The following is a 24,575-nucleotide window of genomic DNA, read 5'->3' as shown; positions in this document are numbered from 1 at the left end:
TACTCGGAGCGTTATCTGGCGCTCCTTGATTCCAACAGGCATTACAGTTATCCTACGTAGGAAGCATTGGCGGATGGCAAAGCCAAATCCATCAATGCAGTTTCTCTCCGCAGCAGGCTTACCCTTCCAGAAGAAGGTGTAGCTAGCCCCCCTTCTATGAGTCAACCCTCGTCAGGGAGCCCGGACTCACTAATGGCTGCTCTGATGTTATACAAGGCTAGCTCTTTTGCTACAAGGGTGGTTCTTCTTTCAAGATGCTCATTTGTGCCAGTATCTAGAAGGGTCCTGACATTGCATGCAGCAACCATAAGAGGTTGTATGGTTTGTTCTTGTTTTTATCTGTGATTATCTGTGATTATCTGTGATTATCTGTGATTATGATGACCTTACTGGGTGCGATTGCCCTGTCAGGTTGGTTCTTTAGGCAGGCTATGTTTAGGGCACCTTTTCTAGCCCCCTCTATATGTGGGGTGAGCAGAGTGCCCCTTTCCAGGCTGCTCAGTCGCAGAGACAGGACCGGATTGCACTGCTGCCTAGATCACAGTGCATAAACGACCATCTTATCTATGCCACCCATGTGCATAGAAGTAACTAGAGACTCCCGGCAGTCATCTCTGCTTGTCCTCATCAGCACCCTTTCGTTGCCATAGGACGTTTGATGTTATGGGGGTTTTGAAGATGATGAGAAGTATGATGAGCTCGATGATGGCTGTTCGTAAGCTGAATGATGTGGTGAGGCAGGAGCGCAGGCTGCAGCCACATATTTTGGCTTTCCCTTGTCCTGATCCAGTGGTGCATCTGTTGCAGCGACTGGGGAGGAGAGTTCAAATGGACTGTTGGGTTTCTATTTATTAGCCGACCTATCTTGTATTGCTTTCATCCGCCGGTGTAATCGTTGGGTTTCAACGTTGGCCACCTCTTCCGCCTATAACGCCGTTGGGGTTTTACTGGAGCTCTGTAAGCATGTCTGCCTGTTGCGAGGCGCCATCGCAGATGTTTCGTTTGGGGATTTACTCCTGTACGCTTGTACCTACCAAGGTAACGGGGGTAATGATTGGTAGGCGCCAGGGCATGTCCACATGCCAGTGGGCCTATGTGCCATCCCTCTGGGGCCCACTGCTGCTACGAGGTCCCCTGCTGGTCTCTCCTGGGACCACGAGGCGCCCAGTTACCGTGTGTTGTAAGGAGGAGGCACAGCTGGAATCTTGAAGGTAAAGAGGCTGTGTACTGGCAGGGGAGGACTTATGCAAGTTGCTTCCCTATTCGCCACGAGGGGTAACCAGCGGCGGTAGTTGAAAGCGAGAGGAAGCAAGCAGTACTTGCACCTTAACACTAACACACTGTTGTCACACTAAACGTTTTACACCACCCTGTGCCTACCTAACACCCGGGTGACTACCTAACACCTAGGTGTCTACCTAATGCTTGGGTGCTTATCTAACACTTGCGTGGCCTACCTAACAGTTGATTGCCTACCTAATGCTTGGGTTCTTACCTAACACCTGGGTGTGTACCTAACGTTTGGGTGCCTACTTAACACCTGAGTTCCTACATAACACCTGGATGCCTACCTAACACTTGGGTTCCTACCTTACACCTGGATGCCTACCTATCACTTGGGTTCCTACCTTACACCTGGGTACCTACCTAACACCCAGGTGCCTACCTAACACTTGGGTGCCTACCTAGCACCTGGGTGCCTATCAAACACCTGGGTGCCTACCCAACACCTGGTTACCTACCTTACACTTGGGTGCCTACCCAACACCTGGGTACCTACCTAACACCCAGGTGCCTACCTAACACTTGGGTGCCTATGTAACACCTGGGTGCCTATCAAACACCTGGGTGCCTACCCAACACCTGGGTACCTACCTAACACCTGGGTGCCTACCTAACACCCAGGTGCCTACCTAACACCTGGGTGCCTACCTTACACCTGGGTGCCTACCTAACACCTGGGTGCCTACTTAACACCTGGTACCTAACCCCTGGGTTCCTACCTAATGCTTGGGTGCCAAGCTAACACCTGGGTGCCTACCTAACACCTGGTACTTTACACCTGGGTGCCTACCTAACACCTAGGTGCCTACCTCACTTGGGTGCCTACCCAACACCTGGGTGCCTACCCAACACCTGGGTACCTACCTTACACTTGGGTGCCTACCTAACACCTGGGTGCCTACCTAACACCCAGGTGCCTACCTAACACCTGTGGGTGCCTACACTACCTAACACCTGGGTGACCTAACACCTGGGTGCCTATCTGACACGTTGGTGCCTTCCTAACACCTGGGTGGCCTATGTACACCTGGGTGGCGTACCTAACTTGTTGGTGCCTATTGCCTACCCAAAGCCTGGGTGGCCTATGTCGCCCCTGGGTAACTGTACCTAACTTCTGGGTGGCATATCTGGCCCAATGGCCCATGGGTGACCTACCTGGCCCCTGGGTGATCTACTTGGCCTCTGGGTAACCTATAGAATCCCTGGGTGATCCATTTGACACCTGGGTGACACACCTGACAAGTGTCTTTCCTAGGTCACCTACCTGACCATTGGCCCGCTGGTGTGTGAGTTGGTTCAACTGCTGTCTCAGTTTATTGATGGTCTGTTGACTCTCTGCTTCATGCTGTTGCATCTCATTGTCCTTTTCCTGCTGCTGAGCCTGTTCGCACATATATAGGACATTAGTATAGGTATATATTTGGTTTATCTTACAGGGTAAAAGCAAGGAAGGAATAAGTAAGTATGACGAAAGATAACTGCTAAGTGTGCCCGGGAAGATAAGATAGATTTAAAAGCTTGAAGTATGAGAGGAGAGCCAAGTGTTGGAGAAAGCTGTGTCCTGTCCTAAGGGTCACTGTTTAACACCTGGGGCAACTCCAGTCCAGTCAGCTGGGAACAGGCACCTGTCTTTATAGTTGGGAATTGATAATAACAGTTGAGTGCAGTGCCAGCCATACTGCTTCCTTGTCTACCGGAAGTTTAGTAATCAGTGTGTTGTATCTGTATTGTCCCCTATGGACTCTCAATCATATGGGAATTAGTTTCATATTCACCGAAAGAGACAATAAATTATAAACTACTATTTTCTGCAAAGAAAAGGAGGAGAAATAAGCAAGAAATACTGACAGAAAACTTACTTGCCAACTGCTGAAATTTGCATAATTTTTCTGGAGTTCAGCTGAATAATGTTCGACCTTTTTGTTGAGCGTCTCTACAATAAGGTCTTTCTTCAGGCTCTCCTCCTTCTGTTTCTGGATTATCTCCTCTTGTTGTTTCTGTCAATAGAGGAAAATAATCAATCATCATACCAGCTATTGCTCAAGAGGGGAATATGCCCGGAGCTGGGTCACCAAGGAAGTAGGGTAAATAATGAATGGGGGCAGTGATATCCCATTATTACAAATTAATTAACTTACTGACTAAATTCTGAATTAGATATGATCAGCCGGTGATTTTATATAAATATTTGAAAGGCATCAGAGAGAAGTGTCCAAACTGTCATAGGGAGTGGGGAGAATGGCAGTGGGGGATATACGTATTACGTATGCATGTGTGTGTGTGTGTGTGTGTGTGTGTGTGTGTGTGTGTGTGTGTGTGTGAAATTTAAATTGAATCCCTTAATTTGGCCAATACATTGTGTATATGAAGCGAACAATAAAAAAAAAAATATTGAAACCTGAAAAATACTGTACAATATCACGAGGAAATTATTATATATTATTTAGTATGATCGTGATTACAAAATGTAAAAACATAGTAAAATGCTGCCATATTATCACGTATCTTTTATTAATTTTGATATTTAATTTTATTTATTATGTTTTTATTATTTCAGTATATGGTAAGTGAGTGAAGGCAATACAGCAGGATCATGTTAGTGTGACAATATAACAATCTAGGTCAGGATTATGTCACGATGGTAAAGATAATAATCATCGGCAAAGGCACTTTCTATCTCGTATTAATATACAGTATGATATCATGGCTTTTAATGAGGCACGTAAGAAAAAAATGTAGATTCGGACTTTGACCTGTCCAATGCTGTACTTCAAAACATACACGTCTAAATCATGAAGTCTGATCTAGAAAAACTGAGAAATGTACAGAGGCCTGACGGTAAATATGATTTTTTTTGGCAACTATAAGTACCGGTATGGGCATCACAGAGACAAAACCAGACAATGTGATGTAGTCGTAGTCAGAATTAGGCTAGGATACAGACTCATCTGGCAAGTTAGTGACGCTGTACCCATACCGGAACACTCAGCATGTAAACTTTATGATAAACCTTTAAAGTATACACTTGAACATTATATTATAGAATGGGACACTTTAAAATTTTGACTTCAGGAAACCTGACTTATTGTATCATGAACTAGGTAATTAATACATTGAATCATGAGTGCTTGAGATATTCTTGCAGTCTATCGCAAATTTGCCAGTTCACACTTATTAGTCCTCAAATAGAATATAACATTAATGAATAAGACCTATACTATTATCTCCTATACATATGAACCACTGTTCTCCATGGTAATGAACCGTGATAGCACCCTCAGTTTCAAAGTGTCAAGACCTAGCTGAACTACTCAGAATAGGCAAATCGCACCCTACACTTTGCCAATAAATTTGCTAAACTAAAAACTGTCAGAGTCAGGGCTCTTATGAACCTTTAACTTTAACAACTTGTTCCTAATACACTCTTCTGAGAACATAATGTGTGTCAATGCTACGTTGAACCGTCTTTCCTGAAACACAAGGAGATTGTTCGCGTCCACTCCTGTAAACACCGAGGAAAATAACTTGTTTAACGGGGAATAGCCCACCCGGGCACAAGTCCTCCACCCACAACCGGGCCTGGAGGACGAAAAAAAAAAAAAAATATAAGAGAAAAACACAATATTAATCTACACCGAAGATACCAGAAGACCAACTTTTTGAAGTGAGACAGATTGTAAGAGTATGGAAGCACAAAAGAAGGCAGAGAATTCCACAGTTTGGCTGTGTGAAGAAAGAAGGATAAACTATAACGGGTTATTCTAGCGTGACCGACATCCACACTGAAACGGTGGGCACCGCGGGGAAGACGAGTGTCACGAACCACGGCCTTGTCGGCGGTACACAGGATACCAAATCCACCGAACATTGGCCGTTAAAGTACCTTTAAATAGAGAGAGAGTGAAGCATCATTGCGGAAAAGAGAAAGGGAAGAAAGAGTGTCAACTAAAGGAAGAGAGTTAATAAGACGAAATACCTTTGATTCCACCCTATCTAACAGTTGGACAAAAGAAGAGCCTCCCCAGATATGAGAGCAATACTCCAAGTTAGGACAAATGAATCCCTTATAAATTTGAAGGAACTGTTCAGGAGTGAAGTACCTACGGCATCTGTACAGCATTCCCAGCTTTCGGGAGGCAGCTTTAGCAATGTTGTAGAAGTGTGGCTTTCATGACATATTAGAGGAAATGGTGAGGTGTATCATATCTATTTTAGAATTTGGCAGAAGGAGTGAATCCTGAAATGTGATTGGTGGGAGATGTTATATTTTGGAAAGTGTAATTGGTAAATACTGTGTTTTATTACTATTGAATTTAACCAAGTTTATACCTCCCCATTCGGAGATGCTGCACAGATCCGCAATGATAGATGAAATGATATCAGCACTAGAAACAGATCTAGTTTGAAAATTAGGGGGAAGGGAAAATGTGAAGAAGAGTGAAGAGTAGAATCATCAGCGTAAGAATGGATAGAATTTGTCGTAGTGTTCAGTAAATCATTGATAAAAAGAAGGAAGAGAGTAGGTGAAAGAACAGAACCCTGTGGGACATCACTATTGGCAGAGAAAGAGCGAGTGATCGATCCCTCGACCACAACTGCTACGGATCGGTTCTCAAGGAAGCTAGAAATTAGAGAAAAAAGTGAGAGAGAAAACTCATAAGAGGGAAGTTTAGAAAGCAAAGACTGTGCCATACTCTGTCAAATGCTTTAGAGATGTCGAGGGTCATGACGAAAGTTTCCCCATAATCCCTAAGAGTGGAAGCCTTTTGGTTTGATTTGACCTTGTTTGCAGTCCGCCACTGAATTTTTTCAGCCTTTCTACACTACGACTTTACTTGGTTCCTGGACCCGGCATACATACTTCCGTCGTGCTGCTCATCCTTTGTCGAGACCCATCTCTTGAATTTCTTAGATTTCTTTTTAGCGTTGTCAACCGCCGCGTGGTTCATGGGTTACGGTGTCCTTGTATCCCAGAAGCCAGTGGGTTTGGTCTTGGGTATATATGTATCAATCAAATAGTTTACTAGAAGATTTCTTTCGTTGCTTCAAAAATTAGTGATTGACGAGTGTGTTACCAGGATGTCGCACTGTTCATTGATTTGACTGGAAATGACTTCTATGAGGTTTATCCAGCTAAAATGTATTTGTATGTGTGTTTATGTATATGTGAATGTCTGTCTGGCAGGGACGGATCCAGGAATATTAAAGGGGGGGTCCAAGAAGTTGTGGGTGGGGGAATATGGCGAGCACAACGAGCCCACCCAGATGAGGAGTTTGGGGAAGGGAGGGAGGGGAGGGGTGGGGGTGGGGGGGCAAGCCCCCCCAGATTTTTTTTTTTAATCTGATCAATATTATGGGCATTTTAAGGTCATTTTGAATCCATGTGCACTTGATATTAGGAGATATTCTCAAGTCAATAATAATTACTTTTTGCTTTACAAAAACGCCTGAGTACTTTACTGCATTAAAGAAAAAGTATTTACATTTTCTGATGAAAAGAGGGGTCCGTATCCCAGGAAACCCCCCCCCCTCCCTGGATGCACCCCTGCCTGTGTGTGTATCCATATGCGTCATAGGTGTGCCTTATACCGGTATATATAATGATCTGTTTTTGACATACAATACAAGAAAAAACTCTTACTATTACCATCTTACATCTATGAACCGACAACTTACGAAACATTGTATGGAACAAAATGATGCTTTACTTGAACATATTTCGTTATGGTTGCTGACTCTTAAATTAATACTTACCTGATTTGCTCCACTTCAATTTACTATAAGAAAATGATGACACTGTAAGATAGTAAGAACGTGACAACACACTAGTCCAGGCTTAGACTGGCTGAATAGTAAAAGTTTTCTTCCAATTAGCCAAGTGTTAAGGCATGGAAGAGACACACACACACACACACACACACACACACACACACACACACACCCCCTAGGTGCTGCAGGTAATGAAATAAATATTGCATTAATTGGTGTGAAAACAGACAGTCAAGGACATATGTAGAGGTTCCTGGTAATATTTACCCCAGCCTCATTGAACCCTAACCTAACCTCACCTAGCCATCAGAGGTGTGGTCCCTAAAACTGGGCCTTAATTTTAATTGTTAATGAGGTTAAGTTAGAGTAAAACCCATAAAGACTGAGGCCAACTAGGATTAGAGTCCACTTGGCTAGTCACCAGGAAAAGCATATAGACAGGTAGCAACACCCAGGATGCTACCACACAGGCGAGGGTCTTAAGCAGAAGTAAGACTGACCTGTAGTAAGTTGGGTGAACCAGTGCCATATTGTCTCAGCTGATCCATTTGTGTCTTGAGGGAAGCGATCGTCTCCAATTGCTCTCTCTGTAAAGTGACTTTCCCTTAATTTTCAACAATGGCAACACACACACAGACACACACAAAGAACTGGACAAGAATCATTTAGATTCATTTATGTATTAATATCAACATAACACTTTCTTGAATGCACCAAATAAAGTTTCTGTCCAGACCTTCCCGAACACAAAGGAAAACTTACAGTATGATACTCATGTGAAACTTATATTGAACAAACATCTAGGAGGACCGTCCACAGCTACAACGACTACAGGAAGGATCCTTTATGACTTAGAGTACTGTCCTTGGACATTTAAATGTTTTCCATACCTATCTGATTAAATATCAGGAAATTCCAGATGTACTTGTATATCAACAAAGGATTTTCAGACCAGTTGAACATTACTTTACGTTTCCCAGACATTAAGACCTTCCTACATACAAAAATAGGCCAAGCATATTCTTGTCTGACCATGAAAGGAGAAATTCTAGAATTACCAGGATGTTAATGAATGCTTTCCAGACATATATATGAATACGAAGAGAAGCCTTACGTATATACCTGGGCACTAATGTAAGTATCTGGACCTACTCAAACAGGAAACAAAGGTTGTCGAGAGGAACCTGGAAACTAAGGGGACCTTCAGGGGCTGTCTTCATGAACACAGAAAAAATTCAAGTGGACTTTTTCAATGAGGGAGGCCTCCTGGACCTACCTGGACACGGAGAGAAGCTTGCTCGCTGTCTGTCATCTTCTGAGTTAAGTGTTGAAGTCTGTTTTCTAGGGCTTTGATAGTCTGCTTGTTGGCTGCCTCTCTCTTCTGCAGGGCGACCACTGTACCACCCCGCTCATACTGTGTGGTGATTGAATACCCTGGTATTAAAATGATGCTTCAATACATGATGCAAGATAATGTGTACTGTGTTCGTTGCTGAGGTAGACCGAATGCAGAGTAATTCTTGTGTTTCGGTGGTGTGTGTGGGGGTAACAGTGCACACTGTGAAGTGCAGAGTCAGAACAAAAATTGCATTTACCCCTGGATACAATGGATTTCAAAATGAACACTATCTCTCCTGACTTCTCATTGGGGTTGGTGAGCGTATTGCTACTTCATTTCCTTAATCCTTGTTTTTCTAAACAGGGAAACTTCCACTTATATAAGTTAGCAGAATTGGATTTTTTCAAAAGGTCAATTTATCGTAAAATTATCAGGAGTGAAGCTTGTCTGTACTAAATTTTGTTATGCAAACGTACAATAACAGAGTCGATGACGGAAACGCCTGTCATAACCTGGCCACTCACTATGCAGACTTTCCAAACAACCAGAGCAGCTGTAAATACTCCCCATAGCCTTGCATCAGCAATTGTGAAGTTGTTAGGCTGGTAGGTGTGTCTAAGCCCACGATAACTCTGTGAATTAGGCGTTACGAAGACACAGGCACCAATGACGACAAACCAAAGTCATCATGGCTGGAGGAGCTTATACGAAAGATCAGTTAAATAAAATTTGTTTGCATATTTTCTTCCAGTCTAAGAAATGAATGGAGAGTTATCAAAAGAAAAAAAATATTTGTATTTTTTTGTTTCATCGATTTTCATTTTCAAATGTATTAAAAGTAAGTTTTTAAAACTGCTTGTCAACTAAAGATGCACACTATTGTCATCAGCTCCTGAAATGTCTTTTCAATTATTATCATTCCAAGTCACTATAATCGCACCAATATTTAATGTTATTTAATTAATCCCTCACTGGGAATATGATATTTATTGTCTAATAATGTGACCAACACTCAAAATGAGAAAACATTGACAATGGCGATATTGTAGTGGACGTCTCCCCTACAACTGCGTAGCAGCATTCCAATGCCACAGTATCCTAGCAACCAGCCACCTGCTACGTCTTCCCTAGCAACCAAACGAGCGGCCCAGGGGGGGGGGCGTCACCAGATGCCACAGTATCCTAGCAACCAGCCACGTCTTCCCTAGCAACGGAGTCAAGAAACCGGCGACTTCCCACGGTTTACTTCCGGCGGCTGTGCATATAAGCTCTGTCTCTCCATTGAGATTCATTCTGGCCTCGGTTCCTGAACACGCAACACCTCCTCCTCTGCCGCTGCCTGGCGGTCCTCCCTCCCGCCGGCGAGCATGGCGACCCACCAGCTGTCCTTCTCTGAGCGTCCTCACCAACCAGCTCTCTTATTCTACTCTACGTTCCTGAACACGCAACACCTCCTCCAAGCAAGCTCCTCGCTGTCCCGCTTTCATTCAACCTGGAGGCCAGCAACAGGCAACATCTTCTCTAACGAAGCTCCTGCACATCTACCTCCTTCAACACGCTACTCACCGAACGTGTCTACTGAGCAGCTCCTCACCACACGGCACCTCCAGCACCAGACTGTCTACCATATAACTTATATTATATAAGAAAACCACTACCTTAGAGTTTCCATCCATCCTGAGTGCTAGACAACATAATATCACGAAACCCTACAATATAATAATAAACATTCATTGAAATACAAGTTCCTCAAACTAATAATTCAACAGCTCAACAATTACACAGAAAGGGAAATTGCATTATGACTGGTGGCTCCACATATTCCAGTATAAGGAAAATAGGGCTACCAATGTGAACCCAGATGCAAGAGCTTTGTACAGAATTATTCAAAGAGTTGTCCGATTGTTCCACAACGAAGGGGTAAAAGTAATCTATGGTCTGTCTGTACAAACCTATTTTGCGAAGCTGGTGTTGCAGTGTGTGATGTACAAAAGTCACGGCAAGAAAAAAGTATTAGAAATTAGAATGTGACTGTCAGAGGGCAAAAAAGAGTATTAAGTACAGGTTTCCCACAACACTCGCTACCTACTACCAGTAACATGAAGAATGAGAAAGAACCAGAAGATAGAATATCAGTTTATATTATCAAAGGAGAAAAATTAATTTTAATCATGAAAAGTTATTAAGAAAATGCATTAAATGAAGACAATTGAGAGACAGCTGGAGTAATGCTGCTGTTATACTTCTCTTCAACCAAGGAACCGAAAAAGACTTTAAATACTACAGAGCAATTAGTTCTCTACCTGTGTGTCTGTCTGTGTGCACTCACCTGGGTGAGGGGCGTCTTGGAATGTTGTACTTCCTCCAGCCTCTGGTTGAGGGTGTCCGCCTCCCCCCTCAGCCCAGCGATGGTGTTCTGGGCCTTTGCTTCTCGATCACCGACCTCTTGTAGTTGACTCTGTGGATGGTAATGGTTTAGTTTATTGTCTATGTGGAAAAGTTAAGGTGATTAGAATTCTCTCTCTCTGCTGGTTCTGAGTGGGGATGGTATGGGTGCAATCCTCACCTTACTTACGTAGCAAAGTTATTTGTCAAATTCCCCTATTCCTATCATTCTTTCAAATTGAATCTATCAGGTCTTCCAAAACCTTTTCTCTCTTCTCCTTACATTTACCATTCCCTGGGAGGTAAGCACATTTATAATTCATTCATATATATTCCCTTTATATTTCATCATGTAACCCCACATTTTACCACTTATACCTTCTTTTGTTCGTAACTTTTCACACATTCTTCACATCATTTTGATTTGGTACTGTACCTCGAGTTCACCCCTTGACATACCTGATACCACACGAGATTTTCCTGGTTCTCTTTCAGCTTGAGGGACAGCTGGTCAACATTCCTGGTGAGGGCTGAGATGGTCTTCTGGTAAGATTCATCCTTCTCTGTCAGTTCCTCTATCTTGGCATGTTGCTGTTTCTGTCGGGCGTACAGAGATTGTAGGTTATTTGGGGCCCTACTGATAATTTAATAGGTCCAAAGTCCTAGTAGGTTTCAGTCCCAATAAACCTCTTTCCTAATCGGCTGAGTTCTTGTGGGCCCTTCTTCCAATAGACCTTAGTCCTAATTGACCCCCAGTGGTGGTAAAAGGTCCCATTGCGAATAGGCCATCATCCTAAAAGACCACAAAATAAGAATCCCCTAATATACCTTAAGAAATGATGGCTAGAATATATTACCAGTTTGACTTACATGGTAGGCGAGGGTCTTGTGGTCCTGGTCGTTGATTGAGTGAGTCAGCTGTTGCACCTTAGCGTTCAGGGAGGCGATGGTGAGTTGGCTGGCATTGTCTTGGTCTTCCCACTCCTGTATCTTGGCATTGAGAGAGTTGATCATCGAGTCGTTGGAGTTATTCTGCTCCACCAACGTTTGTATCTTAGTGTTGAGGGAGGTGATGGTCAGCTGGTTGTCTTTATCTTGCTCCACCAGTTGGTTCAGTTGTACCAGCTTCTCCTCCTGCAACTGCTGTACAAAATGCAATGGTAAACTGACAGCGTGACACGAAGGTAATTTTCACTGACAGAGGAATGACATGAATACAGCTTTTTTTGGATCATCTGATGATTAAACACCCTAGTTTATTTCATATGATTAAACACCCGAACACTACCGGGGTTAGGTAAGGTTAACATCATGGTATTTATTCATAATGATAAATAATCTAGGGTGCTTAATTTTGGGGCAATATTCTTTTTTGTTTACAATGCGATACAGTGATAATAAATAGAACACAGGAACTGTCAGGTAGCATGACTTACCTGCAATCTGAGAGCATTTTCTTCAGTTTTTCTCACTTAAAGAGAAAGTTTTATTTACTACGATTGAAAAGAGCTTAGCTTCTCTAGATGCCATAATCTTTCCCGTCAACTTCTCTCAGCTAACCAGAAAGCTTAACCTTAAGAACATAAGAATGGAGGAAACTGCAGCTGGCCTATTGGCCCATGCTAGGCAGTCCCGTTTACACCCAACCCCTATTGCTCATATGAGCATCCAACCTATGTTTGAAGCTATTCAGCGTATTCGAGTTAATGATGATATTTGGTAACTTGTTCCATTCATCCACTACTCTGTTTCCAAACCAGTGTTTACCTATTCCACGCCTAAATCTAAATTTGTCTAATTTAAAACCATTGTTATGAGTTGGCTCCTGGTTGGATAGTTTGAGTACCTTTGTAATGTCCCCTTTGCTTAGCCCTGCCTTCCACTTATACACCTCTATCAGGTCGCCCCTCGCTCTACGTCTCTCGAGGGAGTGCAAATTAAGATGCTTTAACCTGTCTCTATACTCAAGGTTCCTAATGCCCGGGATTAGTCTTGTCATTCTCCTCTGAATTCTTTCCAAGGATTCTATATCCATTCTGCAATACGGTGACCAGAACTGAACTGCGTAATCCAGGTGTGGTCTCACAAGAGCAAGATACAGTTTTAGGATGACCTCGCTAGTCTTATAACTAACACTCCTTTGTATGAACCCAAGTACTTTATTAGCCTTGTTACGAGCAAAAACACATTGTTTACTTGGCTTAAGGTTCCTACTTATCATTACTCCTAAATCTCTCTCGCAGTCGGATTTCTCTATGGCATCGTTGTTCATCTGGTATCTGGTTTCCCTGTTTACATCTCCTATACTGAGTACTTTTCATTTGTCCACGTTGAATTTCATCTGCCATTTTTCAAACCATTCGAAATTTTTTTTTAGATCTTCCTGTAGTTTTGCGGAGTCCTCGTCAGATTTAATAACACGCCCTATTTTAGTGTCATCAGCAAATTGCTTATGTTGCTGTCTATGCCGATATCTATGTCGTTTATGTATATATAAATAATAATGGTCCAAGTACTGAGCCTAGGGGAACTCCACTTGTGACGTTGCTCCAATGGGACTTAGTGCCATTAATGCTCACTCCCTGTTTCCTGTCCTGTAACCATGCCCTAATCCATTTAAGGATATTACCTTTGATGCCATGTGCTTCTACCTTTCTAATTAGTCTTTCGTGGGGGACTCTGTCGAAGGCTTTGCTAAAGTCGAGATATACCACATCATAATTGTGCCCCTCGTCTACCGATTCGAAAACTGATGAAAAGAATGTTAATAGATTAGTTAGGCAAGAACGTCCGCTTGTGAAGCCATGCTGGGAATCATTGATCAATCGGTGCTTCTCCAGGTGATTTCGAATAGAGTTTGAAATGATTGCTTCCAGTAATTTGCCTACTATTGGTGTTAGACTGATTGGGCGGTAGTTCTTGGCTACTGAGGCATCTCTTACACCAGCTTAAGAAGGAGAGCTTAACTTACCTCTCAGCCGACTAACACTTTCCTCATCTCTCTCAGAGTGTCATAAATGTCAACTTACTTGGAGGCTGAAATCATTTTCCTCAGCTTCTCCCAACCTCTCAGTCAACACAGTGACAGTATTTTTTTGAAGTTCATTCTCTTTTTTCAGTGCTGCTATTTTCTGCTCCAGTTTTTCCTGTGAAAAAAATAATAGCATTGTAATAAAATCTCCATTAACTAAGAGTGCTTATGAAAATATACAGTAATTCTTATTCCTGGGGTTCCAATAATACATCAGACCATCCAGATATATTTGTCTATCACAACCCGATGTCTCGTCCAAGCTTATCCCATAAGACACAGGGCTGGACAACAGTGATATAGTGTTATGGTTAGCTTTAAGTAGGTTAGGCTTCATGAAATTCTCTTTAGATGCTCCCAAAACTCAGTCATGGCTGATGAATAAAATTCTGGGCTAAAAGGATCAACAGAAACACCTAGGTAAATCTACTTTAATTGCATATATTTACAAATAAAGGGTACAAGACATAATATAAAAGCACATCCTAACTAATTGGGAGCTCAGCATGTGCACCAATGACTCCCACCTAACATTCCCTAGCTTTCACAAACCTTAGCCACATGGTGGCTCAGAACAGGAAAGAGAAGCAGACAAACATCTACCCTTATGTAAGCATTGGAGAAGACAAGGGAGGAGGAGTGGCAGAAACCTCTTCCCCTCCAGTAAGGCTAGTGTGAAACAGACCTCCATGGATCATAAGAGATGGCCGACATAACCTGCTCAGTAACCTCCGCCCATCGATACATGCACAGATGAATGTCATTTAATTCACAAAGTTACATTAATTACAACACAAGGTTTGAGGCAAGTTATAATGGGAGAAGAATAAGAATATGTATGAGCGACCAGTAGGTAATTAATATGAGTTAAACAATAAATGTTATACAATAAGAACTTGCACAGGGGTATAGCCAAAACTGGTACCTGGCAACTCAAGTGCGAGGAGCTACTGGAACATATCACACCTGCACCCCTAGATGGGTCACGACCACACCTATGACTTTCGGTGGATGATGAAATACTGACCACACCCTATCTGGGCTCATCATGCGGTAACACGTGGTCAGAAGGATGACATAATGACATAGGAAAATCCCCACAGTGAAAGCTGGGTCCATAGACATTACACAAATTTAAATATAAGTAGACATATAAAGCACTTTCCTATGACACAAGCGCATCGAAAATAAATGACACCTGTATTTTGAAACTCTCTTCAGGAGTAAACTATCTATCCATCTATCTATCTAGCCATATATCACGATAGGATGTAATGAGTTCTGTGGGTTCTGTTACTTACAAATTATCCAAGCGGTTGGTTAAGATGATATCCCCCTACAGGCCACATATCTAATTCGCATATACGTAAAAGCATTGATTTAATTGATAAACTCAAGAAACACAATGAACCATGAAAGTTAATGTCTTGATGTCAATTCACTTTTCACCAGGGAACCAGTGAATGACCTACTTTCATTCCTTAAAGATAAATTGCATCTGTTAAATTTGATTATTGCACATGACATATTTCTCAAATTGTGTGTGTGTGTGTGTGTGTGTGAGTGTGTGTGTGTGTGTGTGTGTGTGTGTGCGTCTTACCTGGGCTCTAATGGCCTTCTCTCCCGCGTCGTTCAGCATATAGGTTAGGTGCTCCACTTCCGTCGTGAGGGACTCAATCTTGGAGGCAGCAGAGGTGTCTTGTTGTGCTACGCTGACAATTGCCTCCTGCCAAGGCGACCAGGAATACATAAAAAGAAATACCAAAGTAAAAAAAAATACAAATAAAACAAAGAGAACAAAAAGAACAATAATGTTGAACTAACTAAATAAAATAGAATTAATAGATACAACAATAACGTATGTTTTGTCTGATGGTAGACCCTGCTGCCATATGGCACCACGAAAATTGTGACCAAGTCCCAGGTTGCTGAGCCGATTTTCTGCCACATTTACACACGATTGCAGGGTCTCAGTTGTCTCTCTTACTATTTACAATACAACATATATAACCGTACTCACTCTTGATCTGTTCTACTCTTTCTATTCTTTTATCCTCCTATGAAGTCAGTTGACAATAATATTGAAACGGGGCCTTCTCGGATGGGTCCCACTGGTCAGGAAGGGTTTGGACCCCAGGGCCGACCTGATCATCATCAAACTACTGGGGCCTCAACTGACGTCACCACGGTTGCTGGAGGATCGGCTTTTTTCACACTTCATTTCTCCAACATTCGCGGCCTGAGATCCAATTTTCCTCCTGTGACGCACCATCTATTAACCTCTTCCCCCGACCTCTTACTACTATCTGAACTTCAACTGACCAAAGCAGCTTCACCCAAACCTTTTCAAGTCTCTAACTACAACCTTTACAACTCTTTCCGTTCTAAGGGAGGTGTATGCGCCTACTGCAACACACGTACACCTATAGCTCGACTCACGGATCTTGAATCTTCCCTTTATGATGTCATCTGGCTCAAAATATTTCTACCAACTATGACTATTTTTCTTTGTTTCCTATACTGTTCGTCCAACTCTAACAACTATTTAGAACTCTTTGACTATCTCACTTCTACCTAGGGGATTTCAATGTACATCACAGAGAATGGCTTGGCTCTGCAAGAGATAACCAAGGTGGAGCTGAGGCATGCTATTTTTTCCTTACTTAATGATCTGGAACAAATAAATTAAACACCCTACACGCGTTCCTGATAAACACGATCAACTTACTAACATTCTTGATCTTCGCTTTACCTCTAACCCCTCACACTATTCATACTCAATTTCTGCCCCTTGGGGTCTCCTGATCACAATCTTATTTCTACTAAATCGAACTAGGCACGACCACCTCCCCCACCTCCATCTAACCGTCAACTATGGCACTATCGGAGGGCAAACTGGCAATCATTGCGAGAATTCTTCTCCGACTTTCCTTGGGATAAATGATGCTTTTCCTCTCGGGACGCCTCGGTATGTGCTGACAGTATTGCTGGGGTAATACAGGGTGGTATGAGTGCATTTATCCCTTCTTTTACAAAATCTTTCACTTTACAATCATGGTTTGATCGCTCCTGTTCTCTTGCGCGTTAGAAGAGAGATAGGGCGAATCAAGTTATGAACTATCTCCTTTTCTTATTACCCACTATTTTTTCATTACTTCTAGGAATCGTTGTAAGGCTATTATTCTTTGTAGGGCAGAGCGGAATTTTATAAAAAAGAAAGACCGCTGTCCTGACTAACTCTTCTTCTAGTAAATCCTTCTGGTCATTAACCAAACACATCTGCAATAACTTCTGCACTCCCTCTTTTCCTTCTCTCTTCCGACCTGATAACTCTATAGCCAACTCTCCCCTGATAAAGCCAATCTCTTTGGCAACTTATTCTCCTCTAACTCCACCTTAGACGATTCCCACTCTATCCCTCCTACCCCTGCATCTCCTACTGAACCTATGCACTTTCCTATAATCTCCACTCGTGTCGAGATTACAAGAAAGTGTGTTATCCAGGTTGGATGTGAGTAAGGCGCATGGGCCGGACGGAATACCCCCTCATATTCTGAGGGAGTGTGCTGAAATTCTAGCCCCTGTGCTTGCTCACCTCTTTCGCCTCTGCCTCAAAACCCAAACTTTTCTTTCTTCTTGGAAGCATGCCTCGGTTCAGCCCATCCCGAAGAAGGGTGACGTTTCCAATCCCTCTAACTATCGCCCTATTGTCCTAACTTTATCCCTCTCTAAGATTTTCGAAACTATCTTAAACTCTCATTTTCTACGTCACCTTGAACGCCATTCTCTCTTCTTGGATCACCAGTATGGCTTTCGCCAGGCGAGATCTACTGTTGATCTGCTCTCCTACAGCACCCATCTTTGGTCATCCTCTCTTAGGGATTATGGGGAAACTTTTGTCGTGGCCCTCGACATCTCCAAAACACGTGACAGGGTATGGCACAAGTCTTTGCTTTCTAAACTTCCCTCTTGTGATTTATCTCCCCTACTTTGTTCTCTAATTTCTAACTTCCTTGAGAACCGATCCATGGCAGTTGTTGTCGAGGGATCGATCTGTCGCTCTTTCTCCACCAATAGTGGCGTCCCACAGGGTTCTGTTCTTTCACCTACTCTCTTTCTTCTTTTTATCAATGATTTACATCACACTACGACTAAGTCTATCCATTCTTACGCTGATGATTCTACTCTTCACTCTTCTTCACATTTTCCCTTCCCCCTAATTCTCAAACTAGATGTGTTTATAGCGGTGATATCATTTCATCTATCAAGGCGGATCTGTGCAGCATTTCTGAATGGGGAGGTGGAACTTGATTAAATTCAACAGTAATTAAACTCAGTATTTACCAATCACACTTCCCAAATTAGATGATCTCCCACCAATCACATTTCAGGATGCTATCATTCTGCCAAATTATAAAATAGATATGCTAGGCCTCACCATTTCTTCTAATATGTCATGGATGCCACACATCCTCAACATTGCTAAAGCTGCCTCCCAAAATCTGGGAATGCTGTACAGATGCCGTAGCTACTTTACTCCTGAGCAGTTGTTTCAAGTTTATAAGGGATTCATACGTCCTAACTTGGAGTATTGCTCTCATATCTGGGGTGGCTCTTCTTCTGTCCATCTGTTAGAATGGGTGGAATCAAAGGCATTTCTTATTAACTCTCCTCTTTTAGTTGGTGATCTCTCTTCCTTTTCTCATCGCCGCAATGTTGCTTCACTCTCTCTCTTTTACAGGTACTTTAACGGGCAATGTTCGGTGGATTTGGCATCCTGTGTATCGCTGGCAAGGCCGTGGTGTAGATTAATATAATCTTTTTCTTTTCTATTTTTAATTTCTTTTTACTCTTATTTCATCGCCCCTAAGGCCCCGTTGTGGGTCGATGACCTGTGACCGGGTGGGCTATTCCCCTAAAAAAAAAAAAAACCTGATGTAACAAGACCAAGATGACAGTGGAAGCCACAAAACACGATGGAAATGGGTCTCACAAACACTGAAATTAAGGTAAATTACAATAAAAAGGACCAGAAAAAGGACAGTGACACACACACACACACTCACACACACACACACACACACACACACACACACTCACACACACACACACACACACACACACACACACACACACACACACACACACACACACACACACACACACACACACACACTCCTGATTTATGTACTGTACAGCCCTGTAAATGTATTCAATGCATATTATATCATTATGTCTAAATCAAATGTAAGTCTGTATATTTTCAGCCACCTGCTGCAACTCTATTAATAAACCGTTTATTATTATTATTATTATTATTATTACACACACACACACACACACACACACACTACTACTACTACTTTGCTGTCACCCGGAAATGAGTATAACGATCATCCACCGAATATACAGTGATATGAGTTACACTGCCCTGCATAGTTTTTGAGGTTTGTGTATTATTAAGCTTTTCTGGGTGAGAATTCTGAGGTGACACGAGAGGCCTATACGGTGCTGGCAGGGCTGTTCACAGTTGTTGTACTTGTGGAGGGCTACATTTAGTGCGGGAGGGGCGGTGGTAGCGTCTTTCCGGCGCTGGCGCTTGTCTGCCTCGGAATGCATTCGGACTAACTCGAAAGTATTGACGCCATCCCGTGTGGTGCGCCTCCAAGCGTTACAGTGTGGAGCGATCGTCTCCCAGGAGAGGGTGTCGATTTGTCATTTTTTCAGGTTTGTCTTAAGACTATCCTTATACCTTTTCAGTTGGCTGCTAGCATTACTTTTGCTACTCATTAGGTGACTGTAAATGTGGTACTGTCGTCCATGTAGGTAACATAGCCAGTTCAAAGTAGCTGTTCATGGGTAATGGTAACCGCGATGATCCTACAGTTGGTGACAGCGAGAATACTGGCATGTGTTCTCTTGTCTTTACAGCGAACTCGGAGGATGGAACATTGACTACGTTGGTGAAAGTTTTCAGGTGCCTTGAGGTGCTTCCCGTATGTTACCCATGTTTCACTGCCGTACTGCAGGGTGGGGAGGACCACTGATTGATATACCTGCAGCTTTGTAGATAATTCCAGGTCACTACTGCTGAAGACATGGATATGGAATCTGCCAAAGGCTTGAGATGCACATCTAATCTGATGTTGAATCTTTTCATTGATGTCCTCGGTTGTGGACAGGTGGGAGCCAAGGTACTTGAAGTGGGTAATATTTGAAAAGGTGGTACTATCAACCAAGATGGTTGGTGGAGGTGTGGCTGAACCAGGGGCAGGCTAAAAGAGAATCCGAGTCTTACGTACATTCACCTCAAGGCCGTAGGGTGCTTACGCATCTGTGTAGGTGTTCAGATGTCAGAATCTTCTGTAGGTCACGTTCAGTGTGAGCGACGAGGGTGAGGTCGTCTGCATATTGTAGCTCAGTGATAGAAGTGGACCGATGACTTTGTTACTGCCTGGAGTCGACTTATGTTAAAAAGTCCTTTCATCCGGTATTGGAAGTACACCCGCTGGCCAAATTGGCACTGGCATGAGTAAGGAAGGCAGCCAAGAAAATGGAAAAGTGTTGCTTCACAATGGTGATGAATTTTGGTACCGCCAGAGGGCTTCCCTTTTGACCGAGTCGAAGGCCTTAATCAGGTTGATGAAGGTCATGTACAAATTCTTGACGCTGTTCTCTGTAATTTTTCGGTATTTGGTAGGCAGCAAAGCTCATGTTAGTGGTGCCTCGTGATGGTCGAAAGCCACATTGAGGTTCTGGGAAAAAGTTTTTTAGGAGAACTCGTGCTATAATCTTGCCAGCTATGGACAGCAACGAGATCCCGCAGCAGTTGCCACAGTCTGACCAGTCTCCCTTGGTCTTATAAATGTATGTATCCTCGATAATCACGGGACCCTATAATCGCTAATATGGCTTATCACGGTATCCTCGATTGCGACCATGTGTACGCTTATCAATGATTGATCTGGATTATCTCGGAATTATCACAGGACAGCGGCGGGTCTGCGAGAACCAGTGGTAGCAGTGACTGCCAAGAGATGGCTGCACCGCTCATGGCGCCAGCTTCCAGCAACAGTATTTGTTTCCCCGCTCTGGTTTGGTTGGTGTTTGAAGACGGTTTCCTGCTCCGTGCTTGTTTTTGGTGTAATTTTTCTAACTTTTACTTACCCTCCACTATGGCTCCTGTGAACAAGAGTAGTGTTAAGATTCATGATCCAGCCAAGCATTTTACCACTTCCATCCATTCCACCTCTTTAAGAGCCCCACCTTTCTGCTTTCTCACTCCATAATTTAAAATTTATGTAAAGAATGTGGATGGAATACGAACTTGGTCATTTATACTTAAACTCAGTTTAATGGGTGGACATCAGCTGTTCAGTTGTGCCTGGCAGTGCTGCAGTCAGTCTTACCAAACAAACCGATCGATGCATCTTCAACACTTACCACATTCACCCCCTCCTCCATCTCCACTCCACCACTACCTCTATTATCACCATCTAAATCATAATTTCAGTGATGGATTTCCTTAAGACAGAGAAGATTAGCACAATGTCCACTGCACGATATCCACCCACCTTCCCTCCTCCCTCCCACCCACTGCGTCTCACCGACACTCTGCCTCTCATTCTACTATGACTGTAATTCATGATATATACAATATTATACAGAACTGTAATTGTTTATTTGTTATTCATTAAGTAGTAAAGATATGTTACTCGTAATATATTTTTAGAGTACCTATACATTTTTAGGGGTATATATTGGTCAGTTAGGGGACGCATCTTTCGGGTCGTGGGACGAAACTCATTTTTCCCATATGTTATGTTTTGATATGTACGGTTTTGCTTATCACGGTAGTTTTCTGGAACTTAACCCATGCGATTATCGAGGATATATATATATATATATATATATATATATATATATATATATATATATATATATATATATATATATATATATATCATGTAGATCCACATTAGAAACGTGGACAAGATAAATCTCGATAAAACTACACAGGAAAAGGAAAACAGTGGAGCACCTTAGCTTTCGTCTTTATTCAAGGCATCTTCAGAGGCAACTGAATTTACAGGAACTGAGAGAGGCTAATACAGTATACAAAGGGTGATCTACATAAATTTATCATCTTACGAGTTACAGACACATGAGAAACTTGTGCTTGGTTTTGGTAAAACGTTTTCTATTGCTCAGCTCACCGTTAAACCACTTCCTATTGCTAAAGATATAATCAAACTGGATAAGTCGATAGTTGTTACAAATGTAGATATTTCCATTGCGAAAGGTTGTATACATAGCGTTTTACGTAGGAAAATGGTTTAAAACATAAAACAAAAAATTAACAGCCTTGAAAAACTTGAAAAGTAATGAGAATATCCATATTACTAAGGCTGATAAGTACAGTGCTATTGTAATTTTGGATAAAAACGATTTTAATGATGAGATGAATTCCTTACAAAGTGATGAAAGCAGTTATTGTGAGCTTAGAAGAGATCCCTTGAAAAATATTAAAAAGTTATCTAACTCTAAAATGAAGGAGTTATTAAAAAAGAACCCAGATCCTATTAAACAGTTCTCACAAATCAATCCCACTTTACCTCATATGTTTGGATTGATCAACATAAGCCTAATAATTTATTACGCCCTATCGTGAGTTCTGTGGGTTCTGTAACTTACAAATTATCCAAGTGGTTGGTTAATATGCTATCCCCTCTTACAGGCCAGATATCTAATTCGCATATACATAACAGCAATTATTTAATTGATAAACTCATGAAACACATTGAACCATGTGAATTAATAAGTTTTGATATCATTCACTTTTCACTCGAGTACCAGTGAATGACCTACTTTCATTCCTAAAAGATGAATTATATCTGTTAGATTTGACAATTGAACATGACATATTTCTCAGACTGATAGAACTGAGTCACTGACAATATTTTTAGGGCAAATGGAAAGTTTTACAAACAAATATTTGACATGTTTTTTCTAAGCTAGATTACTACCCAACATAGGTGATTTTATTCCTCCATGGTATAGCTAAGTTGATGATGCTCTTTGTCTATGGCCTAGAAACGGGGATCCACTGTAAATTTTGGACAAACTTAATGATCTTGTCCTTAGTATTACCTTCAAAATTGAAAAAAAAGATGCAAACGGATCCCTTCCATTTCTTGATATGCTTATCATAAGAAATGGTTACAATTATAAATTTAAGGTGTACAGAAAGCCTACACAATGTAGACAGTTTCATACATATTTTATTGAGTCACCATGAGTCTACCAAAATGTCATTTTTTCTGCTAAGTTTTTGAGATGTTTGCGAATTTGTGACCCTGGATTTATTGAAGAAGAACTCAACACATTCAGACCATTGCACAAAAACTTGGGTATCCTTCAATGTTTGCCTTTCGTTGTCTTAAAAGAGCCCCAGAACTCCTTTATTGTACTCATACTAGACAAGTTCCTACATTTAAGAATATTTTAACTACCTCAACTATTACTAGTATGTTAAATAATAACAGCCCGACCTTGAATGCAAATGGAAGTGTTTACTGCATTCCATGTAGCAATTGTAATGAAAATTATGTAGGCCATACTGGGAAAACATTGCAACTTAGAATACAACAGCACAAGTATAATATTAGAACAGCATCTGAAAGCAGTGTACTTTTCGTTCATATAAGGAACAATAATCATCCCATGGATTGGAAAAACAGTATAGAAGCTAGTCTGATTAGGGAAATGAATTCTATAAACCTTAGTGATGGTCAAAGCTGATAATATGCTACATAAATTTATTTGTCAGTGGCCCAAGGTTAGAAATGCTTTGATAGCATTTGAGGTAGCTGTAGGAGAGATGATTAGTGGGTCTTAAGTTTTTTACCTGACTTTGCATTAATTGTTACGTCGCTCATTTTTTATAAGCTCTTTTTTCGTATGCGGTGGAGGTGGTGTTTATATTAGTGAATCCCATTTTATTGATTTGACCTGATGTTAGGAACCTTGAGTATAGAGACAGGTTAAAGCATCTTAATTTGCACTCCCTTGAGAGACGTAGAGCGAGGGGCGACCTGATAGAGGTGTATAAGTGGAAGGCAGGGCTAAACAAAGGGGACATTACAAAGGTACTCAAATTATCCAACCAGGAGCGAACTCGTAACAATGGCTTTAAATTAGACAAATTTAGATTTAGGCGTGAAATAGGTAAATACTGGTTTGGAAACAGAGTAGTGGATGAATGGAACAAGTTACCAAATATCATCATTAACTCGAATACGCTGAATTGCTTCAAACATAGGTTGGATGCTCATATGAGCAATAGGGGTTGGGTGTAAACGGGACTGCCCAGTTTGGGCCAATAGGCCAGCTGCAGTTTCCTCCATTCTTATGTTCTTATGTTCTTATGTTATATAGGTCACCCTTTGTATATAAGCCTCTCTCAGTCTCTGAAAATTCAGTTGCCTCTGAAGATGTCTTGCATAAAGACGAAAGCTAAGGTGTTCCATTGTTTCTCTTTTCTGGTGTGGATTTGCACACACACACACACACACACACACACACACACACACATATATATATATATATATATATATATATATATATATATATATATATATATATATATATATATATATATATATATATATATATATACATACATACAATGGAGGCGTCTTTACGATCTTGGGGGATATCCTCCTCTCCCATATATTCTCCACACTATTCTACTTTGCTGCCAATCGA

The 24,575-nt window shown here is 41.7% G+C and overlaps 1 protein-coding gene across 3 annotated transcripts in view; it reads right to left on the bottom strand.

Annotated features, from left to right (window-relative positions):
- LOC121868986 (interaptin-like) overlaps positions 1 to 24,575 on the bottom strand; it is a 69,129-nt gene that overhangs the window by 11,625 nt on the left and 32,929 nt on the right. For all 3 annotated transcript variants that reach the window (XM_042370034.1, XM_042370036.1, XM_042370035.1), the window contains exons 11-19: positions 15,409 to 15,534; positions 13,807 to 13,923; positions 11,648 to 11,920; positions 11,237 to 11,374; positions 10,722 to 10,850; positions 8,330 to 8,467; positions 7,554 to 7,640; positions 3,144 to 3,281; positions 2,549 to 2,665 (exon numbers count right to left, since the gene is read on the bottom strand). In XM_042370034.1, the coding sequence (XP_042225968.1) occupies positions 2,549 to 2,665; positions 3,144 to 3,281; positions 7,554 to 7,640; positions 8,330 to 8,467; positions 10,722 to 10,850; positions 11,237 to 11,374; positions 11,648 to 11,920; positions 13,807 to 13,923; positions 15,409 to 15,534 (1,263 nt within the window). The remainder of the gene's footprint in view (positions 1 to 2,548; positions 2,666 to 3,143; positions 3,282 to 7,553; positions 7,641 to 8,329; positions 8,468 to 10,721; positions 10,851 to 11,236; positions 11,375 to 11,647; positions 11,921 to 13,806; positions 13,924 to 15,408; positions 15,535 to 24,575) is intronic.

This window comes from Homarus americanus, unplaced genomic scaffold (assembly GCF_018991925.1).
Source record: "Homarus americanus isolate GMGI-L3 unplaced genomic scaffold, GMGI_Hamer_2.0 scaffold24694, whole genome shotgun sequence".
NCBI lineage: Eukaryota > Metazoa > Arthropoda > Malacostraca > Decapoda > Nephropidae > Homarus > Homarus americanus.
The sequence above is the reverse complement of the archived record's forward strand: the minus strand, read 5'-3'. Positions and strand labels throughout refer to the sequence as shown.